At 38.6% G+C, this 22,587-nt stretch overlaps 1 protein-coding gene across 2 annotated transcripts in view; it reads left to right on the top strand.

Moving 5' to 3' along the window:
- The first annotated feature begins 8,815 nt into the window (after positions 1-8,815).
- VPS41 (VPS41 subunit of HOPS complex) overlaps positions 8,816-22,587 on the top strand; it is a 110,834-nt gene continuing 97,062 nt past the window's right edge. The window contains exons 1-3 of one of the 2 annotated variants that reach the window (XM_061997157.1): positions 8,837-8,853; positions 10,394-10,465; positions 12,717-12,755. Coding sequence is in view for 1 of the 2 variants with exons in the window: in XM_061997156.1 (XP_061853140.1) it covers positions 8,833-8,853; positions 12,717-12,755 (60 nt within the window). In the remaining variant the exon portion in view is untranslated. Of the gene's footprint in view, positions 8,854-10,393; positions 10,466-12,716; positions 12,756-22,587 lie in introns of both variants that reach the window. The other variant, XM_061997156.1, reaches the window with a different exon arrangement.

Here is a 22,587-nt window from a genome sequence, read left to right as displayed (position 1 = left end):
CAAGAAGGCATTCAGTACTTCAGCCTTCTCTGCATCCTCAGACACCAGGGCACCCCCAGGGTTTAGCAATGGGCCCACATTACCCCTCATCATCCTTCTGCTGCTGATGTACTTGAAAAATGCTTTATTGCTGTCCTTAACATCCCTGGCTAAATTTAATTCTAGAAGGGCTCCAGCCTTCCTAGTTGCACCCCTGCATGCCCTGGCAATGTTCCTATACTCTTCCCAAGAACTCAGCCCCTGTTTCCACCTCTCATAGGTGGCTTCTTTCTGCCTGAGTTGTCCCAGCAGATCCTTGCTCATCCATGGAGGCCTCTTACCTCCTTTTCCTCCTTTCTTGTGCATTGGGACACAGTGATCCTGGGTTTGGAGGAAGTGGTGCTTGAAGACTGACCAGCTCGCATTGGCTCTTCTACCATCTAGAATCATATCCCATGAGATCTGTCCAAGTAGATCTTTGAAGAGGCCAAAGTCGGCTCGCCTGAAGTCCAGGGTCATGGTCCTCAAGAAGACTGTGGCCAGCAGGCCAAGAGCGGTTCTTCTCCCCCTCTACTCTGCCCTGGTGAGGCCTCATCTGGAGTCCTGTGTCCAGTTCTGGGCTCCTCAGCTCAAGAGGGACAGAGAACTGCTGGAGACAGTCCAGCACAGGGCCACCAAGATGATCAAGGGTATAGAACATCTTTCATGTGAGGAAAGACTGCGGCAACTGGAGCTGTTTAGTCTGGAGAAGAGGAGACTGAGGGGAGATCTTATTAACATTTATAAATATCTAATTGGTTAGTGTCAGGAGGTTGGGACATCCCTTTTTTCTATTGTAGCTAGCAACAGGACAAGGGGTAATGGGATGAAACTGAAACATAAAAAGTTCCACTTAAACATAAGAAAAAAATATTTCACCGTGAGAGTGATGGAGCCCTGGCACAGGCTGCCCAGAGGGGTTGTGGAGGCTCCTTCCTTGGAGGTCTTCAAGACCCGCCTGGACATGTTCCTATGTGACCTGATCTAGGTGACCCTGCTTCTGCAGGGGAGTTGGACTAGATGATCTCTAAAAGTCCCTTCCAACCCCTACCATTCTATGATTCTATGATCTGGGCTTTATTTTGGTGTGTGGAAAGAGACAGTTATTTTGAAAAGCTATGTAATCTATAGGTTTTTTTCACCTTGAAATCATACAAAATATGACAAGTACAAAAAAACCCCACTTTTGTTTCAGGTGGAAAAGGCTTTCAAAAGAACTCCAAATCTTTTAACATTGAGAAGATGTGGCATAAACAAAGTGATTCACTATGTCTTTACAGAACAGCAATCCAGCCAAATACAGAGAAGGTTCTTATCCCAGTGACAATTCATCTAGTCACTACGTATATAAATATACCCTATTACATTTTCTTCAGGATTGTATTTGATAAAAATATCACTATTTAAATAGCAATTTGTTCCTTTACTGTTTCTGAAAAAAAATCTTCACTAAGGTACTTGAACAAATGCTGCTTCTGCTGACCCTTTTAATGGACACCTCTTAACTAACAATGGAAAACCTTCATCGGGCATGCAATTTCAGATTAAAAGAAGAAACACTTATGTTCTATTAATTTTGTTCTATTGTATCCTGAAACTTCCTTTTTTATTACATTAAAATACAAGTAGATAACCTGGAGAATATCCCTTGTATATTGAAAGAACATAGGAGTATAAAATTATTCTGTATATGGGTCCATACTACCAGCTTGGCTCACTATTCTCTCCAGTGCCCTGTTGCCCTGATGACGAAAATATGCACATGGCTGTTCACATCCAGGCTCCTTTCTGTAGTGAGGAAACCACTGCCCTCTGTGACAGTTTGCTCTAAGGCCTGCTATAGACTGATAATACCACGGCAGACCCCATCAACTGCGGCTGCTTCCTCTTGAAACAGTTGTCCAGTGTTACACCAGAAGGTTTTGTGCTTTTGCATGTGCCTTTGTGGCTCCCTCCTAGACATGATAAATCTCAGCACATTGCAAGAAAGACACACACTCAATGGACAGAAAAACTATCTTCACATCATTTTGGGTATTTAAAATTAGACATTTACAAGAAAGCAGTATCTCAGGACAGTCTGCACCTTGGGAACCACGATCCTCTTGCTGGTGTAACCTATAACAAGAACGCAGAAGTGTCTCGATAACTTAATAAGGACAAGGACTTCATTATGCTGGCAACATACATGGTAAAGAGTTGATCCTAACGAACATGGTACACAGTCCTGTTAAAAGTCACATTGTAAGACAGTTTTAGAAATTGGGATTCTGGATTTTCAACTTCAAATTCCAGAAATGTTAATAAAGCTATAAAATCCTAGAGCTGAGATTTGAGGTCCTACCTAAAGATGCATTTTCTTTTAAGAATTGCTCTCACTTATAAAGATGGACAGCAGTTCTTGATACAAAGGAAGGAAGTCTAGTTGTCAAAAGTTAAATGGGAACATGGGGATGAAATGTAAGATTGAACCAAACAGTATTTGAAGACCAATCTAACCATTATGCATTAATTTTATATTAGATCAAATCTGACTACTTTCTTTGATGAAAACGCTCGTTACTCAAATTACATTGATGTTTGACAATGGAATGTGGCTCTGGCTAAAAACAAACACTCATGCTGCTTAGAAAGTTGAAACTAATAAATAAGAAGCTAGAAGGAACATATATATGAGAAGTAGCAACTCTTGAAAGAATAGTGAGGACTCTACAAAAAAAACCCCACAAAATATCCTTGAGAAAGATATGAAAGTGTTCATTATAGGTTTATATCTAGAGACTTTCATTTTTATATTTCCTTTCAAAGAGAAAAAAATCAGTGGCAGTAACTGTAAATTAAAACTAAGTAATCATAAAAATACATATTATAGGAAATGGGGGAAAAAAAGTCACTGGTAAAAGAATTAAAGTGGTTTAATTCTGTTAGGAAGGAGAAGGAATCCTAAAAAGGGATTGACAGCTGGAAATGGTAGAGTTATTCCAAATAATAAAATAAATGCAAAAGAGGTGAGTATCTTGCATTAGTTTAACCTTAATAAAGTCATGTTCCACTAGGTACAAATTAAGAAAGATGGTAAAAGATTGGAGTTGGAGCAGACAACAGTTACAAAAATTACTTGTAGGATGTAAAATATCTTTTTAGTTTTTGTTGGCATCTTTCTACTTAACAATTAAGAAATTATTTCACGTTAAGCTATGAGTACTCATGTGGGGAACAGAAATCTTTTAATATAAAACTTTCAAAAGTTGCTGACTGATGATGCCATATAGGATATAATAGCATGGCTCAAAGCTGAAATAAGATAGACTTCAATTTGCCATAGAGATAAGGAAATCCCATTTTGTACCAAGTCCTGCAATATTAGAACTAGGGTATGCTTATTGAAAATGGTAGAAGAGCCATAGCAGAGCAGTTTAAAACAGGGGGAAAAAAAGACTGAACTTTTTCAAGTTAAAGAGAACTTCTCGGCTTCAATGCATCAAGAGATAGTGGAGGCAAGCAGCATCAGTAGGTCCAAAAGATACAAATTCTTCAACAGTAGGTTTGCTAACAGATACCAGAAGGAGCAGCCAGGGATGGGACTTCTAACACTCCTAATTCCATGCAAGTAGATGTTGGGGCAAGACAAGGACAAGTGCAGCTCAGAGGTACGTGCTCCCCCCAGTCAGCACCGGGATACATGGACCACTATTCTGATCTGGTAAGCCATTTCTTTTGTGTCTTTTATTTTTCCAGCACAGAGTATAACTGCCCTTGAAATGACTTATCAGAAATGCAAGGGGTTCTGTGTAATAGGAAATGTTATGTCAAGGTGTATTTTCTTTTCAAAAAATAGTGCAAAGAGGAATTAATTCAGGTAAATCTCATGGCCCATATTATGAAGGAGTTCAGATTAAATCACAGTACTATTCCTGTCTGGCTTTATAATCTTTAGATCTATGAAATTTTCTTGTAGTATAATAATTTTTCAATTTCAGACTTGCTCCTTCTTTACTAGGCCCTTTATGTTTTTAACCATAAGGTTTTTAAAAGGGTCCCTTACTACCTTTCTCTTTATATATAGCCTATGTTTATCTTTAATAAATGGATAATTGTACTGGCTTTATGTTGTTTACTGTTCTCCACATTTTTTCATCTTCTCTGTGTGCTCTACCCAGCACAAGAAGGTAGCTTTCAATAAAGACTGCCTGAGAATGAAGACGAAGAAGGGGAGTAGAAGAAACACAAACAAGGAGTGAGAGTCAGAGGAAGAAAGAAAAGGCTAAGGGAAATGTTATTCCTGAAGGATTTGAAAATAATTCACTATAATTTGGACAAGTCTTTAAATGTCAGGGAACACAGATAACTATTTTAAAGAATTTGTAAAAATCTTTCTGGTATCATTACCGCTCCTCTTTCTATAAATCAGCTGGTCATTTAAACTTAATTTAAAGATGCTGCAGTGGTAGGACATAGTGGTAATGTATATCTCCATTTCTTTCCTTGTCTTTTTGGTGATAAACAAAAATTACACAGTGGTTATCTTCAGAGCCAACTGAAGAAGGCAGTTACTATGATTCTCACATGATACTACTACGCTTAATGAAAAGATATTTATTTATCTTTGTTAATGATTATTCTATCATGATTTGCCTATCAGCTTGGCTTTATGAGCAAGGTTTATTTAGCTTTAACTCATAAAAGTGTATTGTTTGATTTTTTTAAAAAAAATATCACTGAAATGGTTTTTATAGTCAGTGTTCAGATATTTATTTCAGGAAGAAATGTGGTAAATTTTAGACATCAATTAAGAAGAAGAATAAAAAAACAACTGTAAAATAATATAATGGTAGCAGGTGAAATAGAATCTATTTTAAAGTACAAAGTTCCTGAAGATGTTCAAGATCATATTTATGGAAGCTATGGTACAAATTGAAAGTATCTTCACAGAAGTAATTCTTTGATAGCAAGGGGAAAAAAAAAAGAGAAAAGCCTTTGCAAGTTTATTTCTACAAACAAACAGAAAGAGGAAAGCCTTTGAACTTCCATTGTTCTGACAACAATATTACCTATGTTTTATCCAATATAGTGTTTTTAAATGCTATTAACTTACAGGCATCACTTTTTTTTTTAACTGAGTAAGTGGTGGCAAGAGTGGCGAGAGATAATCCAGATGAATATTTTGTTGGATGAATCAGTTCTACTTGAAAGCAACTGAGAGCTCTTGGAGACTGAAATACAATAAGCTCTGCCAAATGGCATGGATACGTGCTACTTGTTATATTTCATAGTAGTCAGGGGAAAAGTATGTTAACGCAAGAGATAAAAATTCCAGCAGTATTTGGGATCTGAATGTTGGTCAAGGTCCAAGATTCAATGATAATTTTTATTTCTGCAAAAGATAAATAAAAAACTCCCAACAGACTTGAATTTTAGAAAGTCAGACAGGGGTGTCAGCTTCCTGTTAGAAGTGTCTTGCAGAATTCCCATCAACTGGAAGCTCTGCAATAAAGTAGGCACTACGAAAATTCAAAGCATTATGGTATGCCTAGAATCTTTATTTTAAAAGCCTTATGAAGAGAGATAATTTGATGAACCAAGTTAAAACTTGGTAGAGTTTAAATAAGGTCAAAATAAGGTAGAGCCAGTATATCACTTGAGATAGATCTGAGGGCAAATGGTCTACCCAAACTTCAAAGTGTTCATAATCTCACCAAGGATCCCAATCTTTTCCCTCTTGTACAACTGTCTTAACCCAAACTTCAGTTTTTAAGATTAGGACAGAATGTTTACTTCCCTTAGGCAGTGCTACATTTTCCATTTTCCATTTATGCTGAATTATGCTTAAGGGTTTTATCTCCAAAGGTTGACTAGGATAGTCTCAAGCCTGAGTCCATAGGATGCTGAGTGCTTTGCAGGAGGTACTGAAAGATTCTAAAACCCATTGGCTTCACTACTTCTTGATGGCTTTCAGTACTTTTGTAGGGTAGGTGTGAGAAAAGTGGCAGAACATACTAAATTTTCCTGAGAAGATAAAAACCTGTACTTATGGCAGACTGAATTCATACCTTAAGTCTAAACAACAAAAAAAAATAGTTTCATGTGTTTCTGCCAGAAATAAGTAGCACATAGTAAGGAAATCACATTGTTTATACCACTTATACTATGTGCAATGAAAACAGGAAGAGCTGTTCTTGACTGCTCTGTTTGTAACAAATGTGTACTATTAGCCGGTATAATAGCAAAGTTTACAAGATCTGCCATGCTTTCCCTTGCACTTTGTTTTTCTTGGCATTTATAAAGTTACTTATTAATGTTCATTCCAATTTTGAAAGTGTCCCAAAATGTCTCTGTTGAAGATTAAAAAAAAAAAAGAAAAAAGAGAATCAACTTTGAAACCCAAACTCCCTATATAGTTATTTTTCCCCTGAAAGTGGGGAAAAAAGAGCTTGTATCGGGCAGTTTTGCTTCACTAGATATACACAATCTTCAAGTACCAGATAAGGCTTGTGTAGTACATATTACAGGACAAATCCTGGCTCCATTGACAGTAATGGGTTTGTTGTTTTTTTTTTCCATTGATTTGAACAGGATTCAAGAAGGTCAGAACAGGATTGGAATGAATTCTCTGGGTAAGCAACACAATTGTCAGCATACATCTCTTATAGTCTCTTACATAAGTGTATTAAGCCTTATCTTGAAATCGGTTAAATTTCTTACCAGCAAGGCTCTTCTGAGCACCACATCTGTCTGACATACGGGAATCTACTTCTCATTTCCAATGTAAATGCACTGAAAATTGTTGATACTTGTTTGAGCTAATACCTTTTACTTTAATAGCTCTTCCTCCTCTTTGCTTATTTTTTAATTTCTAGACTGAAAAAATCAATTCCTTCTTTTTTCCAGTCTTCTCCAATAGAATAGACCCTAAATCTCTGTGATCCTTCTCTGAGTGGTCCTTTGCTCCCTTCCAGTTTTTCACAACAAAGGTGACTTGAAATTTACTGTTATATCCTGGTCAGGTCTCAACAATATTTTTTGCAATCACAGAATCTTACAGGCTGGAAGAGACCTTCAAAGATCATATAGTCCAAAACCCCTACAAGAGCAGGATCTCCTAGAGTAGATCACACAGAAACTCATCCAAGTGAGTTTTGAATGTCTCTAGAGAAGGAAACTCCACAACCCATCTGGGCAGCCTGTTGCAGTGCTCCATCATCCTCACAGTGAAGAAATTTTCCTTGTGTTTCTTTGGAACCTCTTCTGTTCCAGCTTGTATCCATTGCTCCTTGTCCTATCATTGGACATCACTGAGAACAGCCTGGCTCCATCCTCCTGACACCCACACTTTACATATTTGGCAAACATTAATGCAGTCACCCCTCAGTCTCCCCAAGCTAAAGAGCCTCAGCTCCCTCAGCCTTTCATCAGAAGGGAGATGCCTTCTTTGTAGATTTCCCTTAGTTTATATGACCAGCATGATGTTTATGTACTCCTTTGCTGTTGTAGCTTGATAGTCCACAGACACCCGGTAGCAGACTAAAACAGGAGTTCTTTTCCTGATCATGTCATTTCCAAATGAAATGTATTTATCATACTTATACTTGTATGTTCTTGTACTGACACTGTTAACTTTGATAGCTCTCTTTCACCACAGTGTCAAACTCTCAGTTTGATTTTAAAGGGCAGTTCTATTTCTTCTCAGTTGAAATTCTGTCAATTAGTTTCTAAAGGCATGGCAACAATATACATGATTTTCATATCCAAGGTAATACTCTCTGCAATTAACTTTAATTGTACAGCTTTATGGTCTTGCAGTATAATATGCTAAGATTTCTCTTTTATTGCCAAAGTCAACCTGCACATTTTTAAATTCTTGGCTTTGATCCCAAGGGTAGAGACTGGGTACATTAACATCATAGCTCTATCTTAGATGTCAAATAGTTCCAATATCAAAAAAGAAGCGATAAAGAGTACTGCCTGATGCTTTTTAGCTTTGTTTATATTTTTAACATATAAAGTAAGTAATTTCGGTGCACATAAGGCATTCAGGACTTGTTTTAAAGTTATAAAAGAGAAAATGTAGCAGCTCCTGGAACTGTAGAGAGGTATTTAAGCTTTCTACAGTCCTTCCCTGACACTAAAGTTTGTGTGCAATTTTGATGTTGCCAAATTAAGTAAAAAGTACAAAGAGGATAGAAGCTGCTACACATCTCCCCAGAGGATCCAACAGAAACAGAAGCTGTGCTTTGCCAAGTGATACTGAGACAGATGCCAATAAATAGGCCTTGTGCTGAAGAACTGGCAATCCGGTGCACATGCAACTACACTCAAACCTTCGCTAACTGGAGTCCATCTCATCATTCACAATGTTGGCCGCCTTCTGTTTCATCACAGCTGACTGCATGAAGGTTTCCCCAAGGGAATCAAAGGAATTCTGCTTAAAAAATGTCTTGCTGGCAGCTAAGGGGTCAGAAGGAAAACCCGGCCAAGATGTATTGTCCCAGTTGGGCTGGGCCTTGCCAGTGCCCTTAGTGTTGGGTGTGAGGCAGCACCACCATGCCCACAGCTGGCGAAAAACCATCCCTGTCCCCTATGCCCCTAAAATAACCAACAACAACAGAAAAAAGAAAAAAGAAAAAAGAAAAAAGAAAAAAGAAAAAAGAAAAAAGAAAAAAGAAAAAAGAAAAAAGAAAAAAGAAAAAAGAAAAAAGAAAAAAGAAAAAAGAAAAAAGAAAAACGCAAAGCCGCCTCTCTCCGAAACTACGTTTCCCAGAGTGCCTCTGCCCTCCCCGCCTACCTGCCCCTCACATGACAGCTCCCCGCCGGGCCATGGCGGAAGCCGAGGAGAAGGTAGAGGCCGTGAGGGGCCTGTGCCCGCGCGAGGGGGCGGGAGCGCGGGGCCGGGGCTGCCCGTGGGCGCAGCGGCGCGGGTCGGGTGCGGGCGGCGAGAGCCGTCGGCAGAGCGGGAGCGGCAGTAGGAGCCTCGCCGCGCCGGCCCGGAGTTGGGGAGCTTGCGGCGGCAGGGCGAGGCCTCCGCTCCCTCGCTGCTGTGCGCAGAGCGGAGGGGGCTGTCCGAGGTTGCCTGTCGAGTTTTGTCTAAAGAACTGGGGAGACAGCCCAGGAAATCGGCAGAGGCCTTGGGGGCTCCGCTTTTTACGTAACAGCCGGTGCAGAAACCTGGGGCTGAGTGGGCGGGAGAGGTTTGGAAAGGCAGCTGGTGCTGCTCTAGAGCCAGGATTGAAGAGCTGAAGGGTCCATCTAACGTGGTTCAGAAACCGTCATTACCAAGTGGCACAGGAGACATGAGCAAGTTCATCTCCACAGGGGAGTTTTCTCATGAGAAAAAAATTGAGTAGTTCAGTGCCTGTGACCCATGATTCTCAAAAGTGGATGTGCTCTCAGGCTCCCCTGGCTAGACTGTTCCTTCCCGAGAGGAAAATAAAGCAAAAGTATGAAGTGAAGTTCCCAGTTTATTCAGATACTTCCTCAATGTTTCTTTGCTGACACAGGACTTTCACACACAGCTGAGCTGTGTGATGTTTATCTGTCTGTCTTGAACCCCTAAAGGTGGGAGAGCCTTAGAATTACCTCAAAGGAATTGGCTTTAATCAGAGATTGGCATCTAGTGTCCATCATCCCTGTTGTCAGGGATTTTCTTGAAAAGGGGTTGGCTTCTTTGGGGGAGGCTTCATCATCTGGTTTGGTGAATTAACTGTGGCAGCATTTGAAAAGGTTCCCAGTATAAAACCATCTCTGACAAATCTTATCCTCTCTAATAACAGAAGAAATTAAAACAGGACAAGTTTTTTGCTCTTTGGACTAGGACAGGAAAATTACCTTACTCATTTCTGTTTGTTTCCTGTGGGAAGCATGCATAGCCCTGTTGAAAGGGATGTATGTGTTTTGCATGTAGGTTTCTTTGAAACCTGAGTTTCATGGTTCTCCCCTTTAAGTTATGGGCCTAAACATATAGTGGATAGTATCTGATATTTGGGAAGGGAAAACCCTTCATTCATCATATTGGAAGGCCAGCTTAGGAATTTTTTGAGAAGTTATCTTGAACCTGCTGAGTGAGAGATTACTTCACGTTTCTGTGGCTTCATCTGTGTTCCTTTTCATAGTTCTTAGGCTACTAGAACAATGTTTGCCAGCTGGAAGTGTACTGCTGATTTTCCCCGTAGAGTCTGAGATCTAGGAATGACAACTATACCTACATGATTTGGGATTCTAGTCATCTGCAAATCTGTGCTGAAAGATTTCATTTTCACAGTTACAAGGCTACTAAAAAGTAGAAATGGGGGATAATCCTCTGGATTCGTGCATTTGGAGGGAGGGCAGAGGAGCCTAACAAAACCCAAGGGCAGTGATAACTGCAGCTTCCCTCTTCCAGGTTGCCTGCATAAGTGGGAGAATTCAGGCAAAATGCTTTTCATAGTAAGTGGCTAGCAAAGTGAGTTAGTAGGTAAGTGACGATTCTAAGCACCTTCAGCTAAGTTCTTGTTGAGGAGCAAAGACAATTTCTGCATTTTTTTTTTTCCAAAGCCAAGACTCCCTCTGAATTTTTGCATGTTATTTTCATGGCCTTTAAGTTTTATTGCAGAAGTGTTTGCCTGAATTTGTGTGCTGTTTATGAAATATGGTAGCTGCAGTTGCGGTGGCTTGTGAATACAGTAGGGATATCAGAGTACATGTCCTAAATCAGAACAGATTGATAGTGTCTTGTTTCACACAGATTGATTATCTGGATGAATTTCTATAGTGACCTCATATTGCAGGCCAATGTTTTCCAAGGATGCGCTTGTAATTAACAACTTGTAACTCAGTTTACTCTTTATTGACTCAAGTGGAGGTAAGGACCAGCTTCTGTAACAGCAAGTGGACTGTTACTCCACTCTGCACCTGTGGGAGTCTGTCTGTGTGGTATTAGATAGTGAGTTCATCCTGAAAATTTTTGTCACTGGCTTTCCCTACGTTTATGTTCTCCTGAACAGCCAAAGCAACTAAAACCATGGGGGAGAAAATATGTAAATGGTGTAGCTGCACTGGAAAGTCTCAGGTGTACCAGCAAAAATGTTACTTGCTGTTCGTTTTGTTTTAGGAGAAGATATTTTTTAAAAAAGTCAAATTCTTCTGTTTTTATAATCTATGTGAAAATGTCAACATGATGATGCTAATATTTTTTTAATTAGGAATCTGGTGATATTTTTCATTGGCCTTTTTGTGTTGCTGTAACTTGTCCAATAGGCTGGCAGTTGAACCACAGTATTTGAGTTGTGTTGACATTTGGATATCATTAAGTCGAATTTAAGATGCACAAAGATTATATGTAACAAAATTGTTATATCCTTAAAGGTAACATTACCTTGTGAGTAGGGACCTTGAGACTGATGGAAAAACAGTTGTACTTGAAAAGTCAAGCCTCAGCTGGAAAGGGATGCCAGAATTTTACTCCTTCTTTATCTTCCCTTGACTCCCATGTTCTTCCTACTTGCAATTTCCCAACTCATGTCATAAGTATAGACTACATAGATAACCCTTCAGTGAGATGTATGTTTTAGAGATGGACCTGGCTGTAGTGAGTAAAAAGAGATGAAGTAATCATTGTTAACACTTTGCTCTGAGTTTCAAGTAGTGATGGTGGGGTTTTTTCTCCCTCATCTGTTGTGATGGTCAGTAAAGGTGAACCTCCACTAATGCAGAGGAGACATTTGCTTTTTGCCTAGGGATCACAATCAGTGCAGTTTAGAAACACAGAAAACAAATAAATGTGACAAAATCTTAAACTGGTTGGCAGTACATTAAACCTTCTTCCCTTTCCCTTTCTCTGTTGGTAAATATCTCTCTTTTTTATCTTTCCCTTCGCTGGTGAACTTCCGTACTTATTTATCAAACTGTCCAAATACTACTTCATAAGATTTGAAATGCTGCCTTCTCTCTTGCTTGTTCCTTTTTTAGATCATATTTTGTTGTTAAAATGCTTACATTCACTGTCAGCATATTAGTTGTAACCTTTTATTGCTATTGATAACGATAAATACGTTAAGTAAATCTTCATTTTGCTGACCTCTTTGAGGAGGCATTGCATCAGCAGATTTTCTCAGTGGACAGGTGAGAGATTAGTCGGAGTTGACTTACAAAATTTTTTCACTAGGACAGTGAGAATCATTGTCTTGCCAGAGAGAGATGTTTTAAAGGTACAGTTGCTTCAAAGGCAAGAGCAAACCACATGGCTTAACACTGATATGGGATGGGAAGGAGGAAGTCATTGAATGCTGGATTTCTGTGGAAAATTATTTGAAATTATTTCTGCTTAAAATAAGCCAATTAACAGCTGAATACCAAAGCTGTTTTGTGGATAACTTGAGAATGCTCTTTTGCCTTGCAAGTCAAGATATGGACAGGTGCTTTGTAAAGCTGTCTGCCACTTTGGGAAGGAGGGAAGCTTACACAGGGGCAGATTCTCAGATGATCCTATTGCTCTTTTTTTAGGGTATCACAGTCAACTGGTGCCGCAGAGTCAGTGTGGCACTAGACTGCAAGTGTGAGCACAAATTGGGTATGAGTGGAAAGGATGGAAACTCTGAACTTGGAGTTGTTTATACTTTGTCTTCTATTTCTTTACAAAGGCTTAAAGAGTATTTTAAAAAGGGAAATACCACTTAGTTATAAATATACTTTGCTGATTTTCCCTTTGTTGTTTATGTCATTTTCAGGAAACCAGGTCTAATGAGGAATCAACAGATGAATCTGAGGTAAGCCTAAGATGCATCACACCCGAGTCTACATTAGTGCTGCTTCTTTGTCAGTATGGAGGGAAAAATACTACCTCAGTGATTGTGTGAGGTTTTTTTACAAGTTTTGCTGGTACTATGTAGCAAGGAATGTTAATTTGGGTTTAAATTATTAAAAAGGAGCTGTGATTTGCTATTAGAAGCTTCTTTATATTTAAAACCCCCCACAGAACCACCCCATTATAGTAAAATGAATTATTATGAAAATTCAAGTGCATGCACTTCTGTTTTGATAAAATGAAAATTTAATTGTCAGTATAATTATATATGCAGTAATACCACATCCAGGTAATTACTGTGTTATTTTAATAGCTTAATGGTCTAGATTTAATCACGTTCTGTAGAGTCTCTGTTCTTGAAATGACATTTTGTCAAAAATTGTCTCATGTTCTTGAGGAGTCTGCCCAGTCTGCTGTCGGTGATGCAAAAAGTGAGGTGGAGGCGAGGAGAGGAAAGGGGCTACAGAGGACTCAAGAATTTGTCCCTCAACAGCAGTGTGCTAACTCCAGACCTACCATTATTGAAGGAGCCATGAGAGATCTTGGAGATAGTTGCCTTCAGTGTGGTCTAAGATGGCGACAGGAAGGAAGAACTAAGGGTGGCTGAGTTGATGGCCACCAGCATGGACAGATGAGACAGAGATTACTTTGACAGAGTGTTTTCATCCATTATGTATCTGTTTTAAAGTGGCTCCTAGACTTCCAAAACTTCAGCAGATTTGCTGCTAGAAGGTTTTCTGTTTTACCTCGGGACAAATCTTCATGCTTGGGATCTGTGTTTAAGCATTAAGCAGGCAGAAATCTCAATTTCCTAGACAACAGGTACTGCAGAGACTGCAGTGGCGGGTTCTGAAAATATCTTTTTGCACAGGATAGGAGAATGGTGCCTTTGTTTCTTGTGTTTCTTCTTACTATTATGCTTATTTTTCCCCTCTGCCTTTCATGAGTGCTCATCTGCACAGTCACCATAGGGCATATCTGATGAGAAGCAGGGATTTCTTCGACTCTTGCATGTTGCTATGTAGAACAGCCTCCCGGACCAGGCTTTTTTTACCCAGTGTGAAATAGTTTCATACTGGATGTTGCTTTGTGTGATATGAAGTGCACGTAGACAGTGACTGAGCAATTACTCAGTATTTAGTAGAATAGTAATTCTCACAGAGGTTGTGATTCATTGGATAGGAAACACAAATACTTACCTGCTGAGTCTTTTTTTTTTCCTCTTTAAAGCCTACTGCAAATAAAAAGTTGTTTTAGTGGCCTTTTTAATGGCCTTTGAACATTTTAGCCTGTAGTAAATAAGTTTTTATAGTAGAATTAATCATAAATGGATTGTCAGGTTTTGTTTTTCCCTTAAGTAAAAATAAGCATCATGCAGCCTTCACAAAATTGAAAGTCACAGAATTTCAACAAGACCTTTGTTAACATTGATGGCCATTTTTAATGTTAATTTCACACACACAGAGAAGTGAAAGGGAAATTTTCGAATGTAGGTGTTGCATCTAAAGAACAATCTAGTTGTCATTCTAATGCCCTGTGAAAACACTTTTCATGGGTTGTCTTGGGTTTCATGGGTAAGTGCAGTCTGTGGTGTCTTGACACTACACAGGTAGCTTTGAAATTACATTTAGAAAGTTACTTAAAGGAAGTAGTGAATTATTTTCCCAGTTTTGGTGTTTACATCAATAGTTATAATATTTCTAATGATCATTCAGATAGAAACAAAAAACAATGGTAGAATCACAAAGTCTAAATGTTATCAGTGCTTGCTTGTGTTACTTGAAGTATGGTCAGAGATGAGATTGAGTTGATGGCCTCACTCTTGCCTCTTGTGATCATAAAATTGTACTATTTCTTTTGAGAAGCCCATAGTTTGAATAACCAGGGATGGGTTTTATGGTGGCAGTACTAGAAACTGAGACTGTAACGCTTGCACTCTGTGTCCAGTTTTACTCGTTAAGAAATACAGTATTTATGGTGTGGACTTTGTAGACATTGTCATAATAAAGATTCTTGCATATGCAATTGGTCTTGCACTTACTTTAAGTTCTCCCCATAACATTGCAAATTATTACTATTGGTTTCAGAGGATGCGTGACACATACCCAAGTTATAGTATGGAAATCTTTTCAATTACTGAGGAAGGTGATTTTTAAATTCCTAGTCTTGAGTAAATGATGTCCCTGTCTCAACTGGTTACGTAAACAAAATATGGATTTATTTTTCTTATTTTATTACACTGCTGTGCCATTATCTTAGTAAAGAGTCAAACATACAGTGATTCTGTTTTATGCAGCATCTCTTTTAGTATTCCTTTAGTAGCTTCTAGTGAATAAGATGCTAATTCTGACTTGATGCCTACTTGGTTTGTTTTGAATGACAAGCTCTTTAACAAATGCCGGGATGTTTATTCACACAGTCTTGAGATAAAGCTTTATAATAGGCCTCAAATGTGGGAGTCTGCAAAGATTGACTGTCTTGAATCAGCTAAGAGCCTTTCATTGTAAGTTTTGTTCCAATTCTTGCCTCCCAAGAAACAATTCCTAAGGCTGCATAAGTGTTTGGTATTTTTCAGCTCTTTAAATCAGAATGTGTAAAATTTGAAGGTGTTCATTTGCAGAGGTGGTGAATATGTATGGATATTAAGCAGACCTTTAGGTGTGGAGATAGTGGTGGTTACTTGTGTCAGCACTTTTAGAAATGTCATAGGTCTTCCCTGGTAGATACAGTACAACTTCCACTTTTATTTCATCTCCTTATATATGATATGGAGTATCGTAACTTTTTCTTTTCTTATAGACAGACTGTTATAACCTGGTGTGATGAGGAAGAGATATCGCTAACAAAGTCTTTTAATTCTCAAGAGAAAAACCTAGTTGGTTTGCTACGTCTTGAAATACAGTTATTTTCTTTTTGAATATTATGGTTTTGGTTATTTTGTTTTGTGTGCTTTTTTCTTTTAATTGTGCTTGTGAAGTATATTTGCTTTACTTCTCCCAACCCTGTCTAATTGTCAAATATGCTACATTTGAGACTGAGCCTGAGTGAGTTTACTGGAATGAAAAGTCCAAACAAAAGTGGTTTCATTGCCTTATTTAACTTTACAGTACCCGAAGCTACATGTTTGGACTGTCACATTTAATGAGACTTTAAAATTAGACAACAAAGTAATCTGACTTTTGACTCTTTGTAAACTGTAGAGTAAAAAAGTCTGCGTAAATTACGTACAGCCTGAATCCTGAGATTTTGCTTTCCATTTAATTTTCTTCCTTGCACTCTGTTTCTGTAAAATCTTATTTTTCTCAGTTGAACTATTTTCTAGCAGGCAAATACTTACATTTTGTTAGCTAATTGAAAAAAAATGATAATAAATGTGAGAAAATAGTTAAGCTTTCTTCAGTAGCTTTGGAACATGTTGGTAAGGTGAGATGCAGTGACAGTTTTCTTACCATGTAAGTTGATGCTGCTGTTCAACTTGCAGCTTTGTCTTTGAAAATGTTGCTTTTAATGAAAGAATGCTGTTATATTACAGATGGACTGTTGTGGGGTGACTGAAACAAAATTTTATTTTAATTTAAAGCAAGTTATCCACTTTAGTTTAAACCAATGAATAATTACGGCACAGTAGCACACACAACAGCGTGTATCATGAAATGCACCCGTGAGTCACTTGCGTTCTGGGAAAAGAGGAACTGAGTTTGTATCTCCTAATTCCAAACAAAGCTTGTTGAAGACCCAACTTGAGTCCTGCTGAACTTCTATGATGCTCTGCACTCTATTAGTATAGGGTGGTTTTGTTTACAGTGTGCTGTAGTTGCACAGTATGACACTGTTTTTATCTTACGCTAGGAAACCTTGTGAGGTCAGGTGAATGTTATTTTTGTTTTCACTGTGTATGTAATACACAAAACCTTCCCATTGAGTCTTCATTTGTACACTCAAAAGATGCATTGCACCCTGGAAAATTCCTGGTCTGCATAAATTAGTAATAGTTATTCAGGTAACTTGCATGAAGCAGAAAAGTGGTTGGAACTATGCCACAGGGACCCAGGACCTACAGCTTGTGTCTCAATCTCAGACTTCGTGTCCAGGTTAATTATGCTCTGCCTCTTTCTTGCCTGTGTGCCCCTCACACCCCTTATGAAATGGAGCTGTAGTTTCTGTGCTGATTTAATCAAGGGTAGTGTTAATTTTCTTTCTAGTAGCTGTTATAGGGCTGTGTTTTGGACTTATGCTGGGAACAGTGTTAAAACAGGGGCGATTTAGTTATTGCTGAGCAGTACTTGCACAGAGTCAAGGCCTTGTGTGCCTCTCACCCCACCTCACCAGTGAGACAGGTGACCATATAGATCCCACAGTCAGAAAAGGAAGAAGGCTCCTAAGTCAATGGGTCCTGACGGGATGCATCCTAGAGTGCTGAGAGCTGGCTGATTTGATTGCTAAGCCTCTCTCTATCATTTTTGAACAATCATGGAGGACAGGTGAGGTGCCTGAGAACTGGAGAAAGGCCAAAGTCACGCCAGTCTTCAAAAAGGGTAATGGCAGGACTAAGAGCCACCAGCAGCTTTGAGCCTTCCCTATCCTTAACAGGTTCCAGAGGCCCTTATGGCTGATCGTGGTCCTTTCTTCCTGGATGACCCTAACCCACAACAGGGAGATACTGATAAAGTTCCAGTCATGATGGATCAAAAGTCAGAATCTTCCTGCTTGATGGGAGTGTGAAAGTAATCGTCCTGAAATTTGTTTAGTTATTTGTTAAAATTTTCTACTCCTTTCCAACTTACTTCTGGGGCTCTGTGTGCGTTGCTCCAGGATGTATCTATTTTACAGGGAGCATCTTTTCAAGACTATGTCACTGGGATCGTGAGTGCCATTTCCCATGAAATGATCCTGTGATTATATAAGGACTTTCACTGATGTTTTTGGTAGTTGCTGCACCACAGGATAAAATTTTTGGTTTGTGTCATTGGCCTGGTAAAGGAAACTAACAAAAAAATTTGAATTTTAAGCAGAAAGCTGTATTTTTTTTTGTTACATGAATATGAGCATTGCTGGTTTTTTACTAGGTGATTGTGTGTGTTCGTCAGCAGTGTTGTGTGTGTTTCCATTCCAGCACCTCCATTTTTATATCTTCTGATTTTAATTTTTAGGCCTGTTTTCTGGTACCCTGTGGAAAGGATGCATTTGTTCAAGTACTTTGATCTTTTAGGTATTTAAACAAAACATTAATGAATTCTACAAGAGTTTGCAGAGAGGAAAGTATTGCAGAAAATCTTGGTTAGCCCGATATTTGAACAATTTGTGGTGGTTTAGAAATATCCCTCACTCATACACTGAAATTGAGAGTGGTTTTGCTCTGTAAGGTTTTGAAAACTGATCAGAGCAGGAACACAGTTAGGAAACATATAAGCCTTAAAAAACTTGATGTTTTCTTTTCCTTTTCAGTGCACTCCAGATCTTAGTCTTCTGGATTGGGTCTGGATTAGGTCAAAGCAATTAAATAATTTCAAGTAAATAAAGTATCTATATAGAAAAGGCTCCTTGTCATACCCTGTTCCCATCAAAATGTTCTCTTAATGTGAAGTGTGGAGCATTGGGTTTGAAGAGGTGAGCTCTTCTGTGGCTAGTAGCTTTTGAAGGGACATCACCATTGCAACAAAAATGTATGGTTGGAAAGTAATTTGGCTACTATACCTCATTGCAACTTGCCTTTTTTGGCTTTCAGTCTCACCTTTGACACCATACTTCTTTTCATCATGTTTCTCTTCCTATTGTTGAATAACTCTACACTAGGTTCCCAGTTTTCCAGTTCTTTTTGAGCATTTTTCTCCCATTTTATATTTTTAAAAGCGTATTCTGTTTTACATACCGGAGCAATCTGAGGAGAGATTGCTTCCCCCTGCACGACTTTAAGTGAAATTGGCTTTTTAAATGGAGAGAATGGAAGGAAAAGAGATATAAATTCCAAATAGAAAATTCTTCTCCTTATTAATGAGAAAATGTATCGTGCAAATAATTTATCAATTTGAGTCAGTAGGATGAGCATAGTAAATTATTTATTGAAGTTTAAATGGAATCTTTTCATACATTAATTTGAAAAACAAGTTTGCAGTGACTAGTAACTAACATTATAATACACATCGTTAGAGGATTGACTTGCAGGAAAATGGATTATTGCTATATTCTTTTAATATCTTCTGGTTTTGAGTGAAAATTAAATAGTTCATTTAATGAGCTATTAATATTAACCAGAAGTGCCTGTTCTATCTGTGTGTTGTGGAATACATAAAAAGTAAAAATGCTGCTGTGCGTGCTACATAAATTAAATGCAATTGCAAAGCTGGTGTGTTAACAGAGTATGCAGATGGAGCTTTTCCAAAATGCTAAATGTATTCATCTGGGTGGACTAACACTCTGGACTGGAAAAAGGAAAGTAGCAGGGAAATTCAGCTATTAACCATCCAGCTCTTCTGACTTGGTGAATGGGTGAACTTTAAAAACTGCACTGTAGGGTTTTCATGGGCAGTAGTACATCACGAGGTGGCAACCCAGCTGCCTGAGTAGTGTTCATAGTGGAAACAAATGTTTGCCCAAGTTCCTTACTCAGCAGAAGGAAAATTCAAATAGAAGTGCGTAGCCTCTTGGAGATTTGAACTACGTTTGGATTTTTCAGTGTTGGAATTGAACATGGAAGACAAACTCCTGTGCTACCTCAGTATGGTGCACTTGATGTGGATGGACTGATCTAGTACTTTTAAACACTGATGTGGATTTGAAAGTTTTCAGATGTTCTTTGCCATGCACAAAGCTGCCAGCAAAATAAAGCAAACTGATGGGAGTTGAAGTGAAACCAAATTGTACTATATGTACTTTTTACTATTCTTTTGTTTAAAATGCTGTTTATGATGATTGCTCATGTACAGTATGTCATCTGTGTGTTACTTAACGCTGTGTGTTACTTGGCTGGTGTTCAGACCTGTAGGAGTGAATCTTCAACTGGTGTTCCACAAATATAGTGTGACATTCTGTATACCACAACAGTTTTGCAAAGAAATAAAATGATGTTTGCTTTGGCTTTCATCTGTGTGTCATTTCATACTGTGAATGCAGAGCCCGCTTTGATACATATTCACAAACACCCATATCATCTTAATTCTTTGCTCCTGGTATATATCTGCATTTTCCTAAGGAGGTCAGGGTATTAAATAAATCCCTGTGGAAAAGGCATGGGGAGGACAGAAAGCTACTGTGTGAAATTTTACCATCCTAATCCATATTTACCAATTTTGCAGCCAGATACTGGAGAAGTATTGGTGATATGCCTTATGAGGAATCATAAAGGAACTTCACTTCCTTCACTGAGCTGACATTATGGCATTTTCACCATAGAATTGAGGGAAACTATTTCTAGCAGCGTAAAGCACAAATGTGTTTTTGTGGTTTAGAAATTTCAGTCTTCATGCATTTTTCTGCCTTGTGTAGTGGTAGTTGCTGAATAGAAACTAATTCTCCTACAGGTTGGAATATTGAGTAGGTCCTTAGTATTTATTCCAAACAATTGTAATACTTAATCTAAACTATGTAAATTCTCAACAAAGCTGTGTTTATATAGAGTTCCAAGTACAGCAGCTTGTGCACTTTCACACTGTCTGGCAAGTGTACAAAGTCTTTTGTCATTCAATGTCAGATCTTTTATGAACTTATGTTCCCCATGCTCAGTAACTTGCATATTTGTTGAAGTTACTACCCAGGTTGTCACTTGAGATCAGTGATTTTATAATATGACTCTATAGGAAATTGAGGGATTTTTTTAAAGGTTTGGGGCTTTTTTCCTTTTTCTCAAGTTTTGTCTAAACAGTCTAATAAACAAGACCATGGATGTTTCTAGCTTTTATTCACTTTTCTAGCTTTTATTCTACCTGTATTTGAACTAATGACTTCAAGGTGACATAATCTTTGCTATTCTCATTCTTAAACCCATTTATTTTTTTTCTACTTTGCTAAAATTTTCCTGTAGGAAAAAAACTTTTTAATAAGAAACCAACAGGTGAATAGGTTTATGTTTCCTCCATAAATTTTAGTCTCTAGAGGGTCTGGTAAAGAGCTCAATATTTAAATTCAGCACAATAAGTAAAACAGAACTTTGCAATAAATTTGTGTTCCAGTTTGTGTGCAGTCTAGTAAACTGAGCCTTTGAAGGTTAAAGGCCTCAGTCTCAGTTTTTCTTGTCATCTCTTTAGATTTGATTGCATTGAAGGAAATTGAGTCAGGATCCTAATTGTGAAAATAGCATAGGTAGTCCTTGATCATTGAGACAGGAACACAGCAAAAACCCCATAGTTTTCCTTATGTCTAAATGAAACTTTTTATGTTCCAGCTTCTTTGTGTTACCCCTTGTCCTGTCAGTAGATGCAGCAGAAAAAAAGTGATGCCCCAACCTCCTGACATCCACCATTTAGATATTTGTAAATATTAATGAGATCCCCCCTCAGTCTCCTACACGCTAAACAGCCTCAGTTCCTGCAGCCTTTCCTCATAAGGAAGATCCTCCAGTCCCCAGATCATCTTGGTGACCCTGTCCTGGATTCTCTTCAGAAGTTCCCTGTCCCTCTTGAGCTGAGGAGCCCAGAACTGGACACAGAACTCCAGATGAGGCCTCACCAGGGCAGAGTAGAGAGGGAGCAGAGTGTCCCTCGACCTGCTGGCCACACTCTTCTTGACGCCACTAGGATGCCATTGGCCTTCTTGGCCACGAGGGTACATTGCTGGCTCATGGTTCGTTTATTATCAACCAGGACTCCCAGGTCTCTCTGCAGAGCTACTCTCCAGCAGGTCAATCGCCAGTTTATACTGGTGGTTGTTCCTTCCCAGATGCAGGACTCTCTACTTGTCCTTGTTGAACCTCATGAGGTTCCTCTCCACACCAGTCTGGAAATGATATTCTAAGGAAGGAGAAACAATAATAACAAACTTGCATTTTGTAACTGTTACATTTTCATCTCCAGTAATTCCCCTTGTTTGCTCTGTGTTACTTGTTTAGATATATCTGCCGAAACAGCAGAGGGTGGAGTACTTCCTTCTGGCTTGCTTTTGAATTTGCCTTTTAAAAGAAGACAGAGTGAGACCTAGAAATGGGCAGCAAGGAAGGCTTGATGTCTTTATTTTAGAACACCAGGAGTTTTTTTAAAAAAGTAAATACGACCAAGTCTACTTGAAGATCTTGAGTATGTACCTTGGAGGTGTTATCATTTTAAGCAGTGAATGGACTTCAAAATTGTGCTTTGTTTCTTGGTTGTACAAAGTAACAGTCAGCTACTGGGCTTGCAACAATGAAAACATTAATTTTGGCAAATCTTTGTGTTGTGAATTTCCAGCTGTCTTTAAATTATTTCTCAAAACTTGTGTTTAGATTCCAGTTGTGTGAAGAAACCTGAGTTGGACTAGGGTTTTTTCTGACTCTCATGTCAGACTGATAGGCAAGAAATTGTCCTGTGGGCAGCTTCCTTAAAAAATGGCAACATCAGAGGCAAACACTGAAGAAGTCATATGTTACAATGGAAGAAGAGTAAATAGCTACAACTTTTACAAATATAGTCATATATCCTCTTTGCTTATCTCAGTAATTTGCATCTTTTGACAAATTTGACTTTTAAAGTTTTCCAAAGGCAACCTCCCTTCACTTACCATTTCTGACCAGAACGTCATTTTCAAATAAGCTCTCAAAATGTTGCTGAGGAAGAGTCTTGCTGGAATGCATGCTCAATACAGTAAATAACAGATCAGATTACTCAAAA

The sequence above is a fragment of the Colius striatus genome, chromosome 5, assembly GCF_028858725.1.
Source record: "Colius striatus isolate bColStr4 chromosome 5, bColStr4.1.hap1, whole genome shotgun sequence".
Classification (NCBI taxonomy): Eukaryota; Metazoa; Chordata; class Aves; order Coliiformes; family Coliidae; genus Colius; species Colius striatus.
The sequence above is the reverse complement of the archived record's forward strand: the minus strand, read 5'-3'. Positions and strand labels throughout refer to the sequence as shown.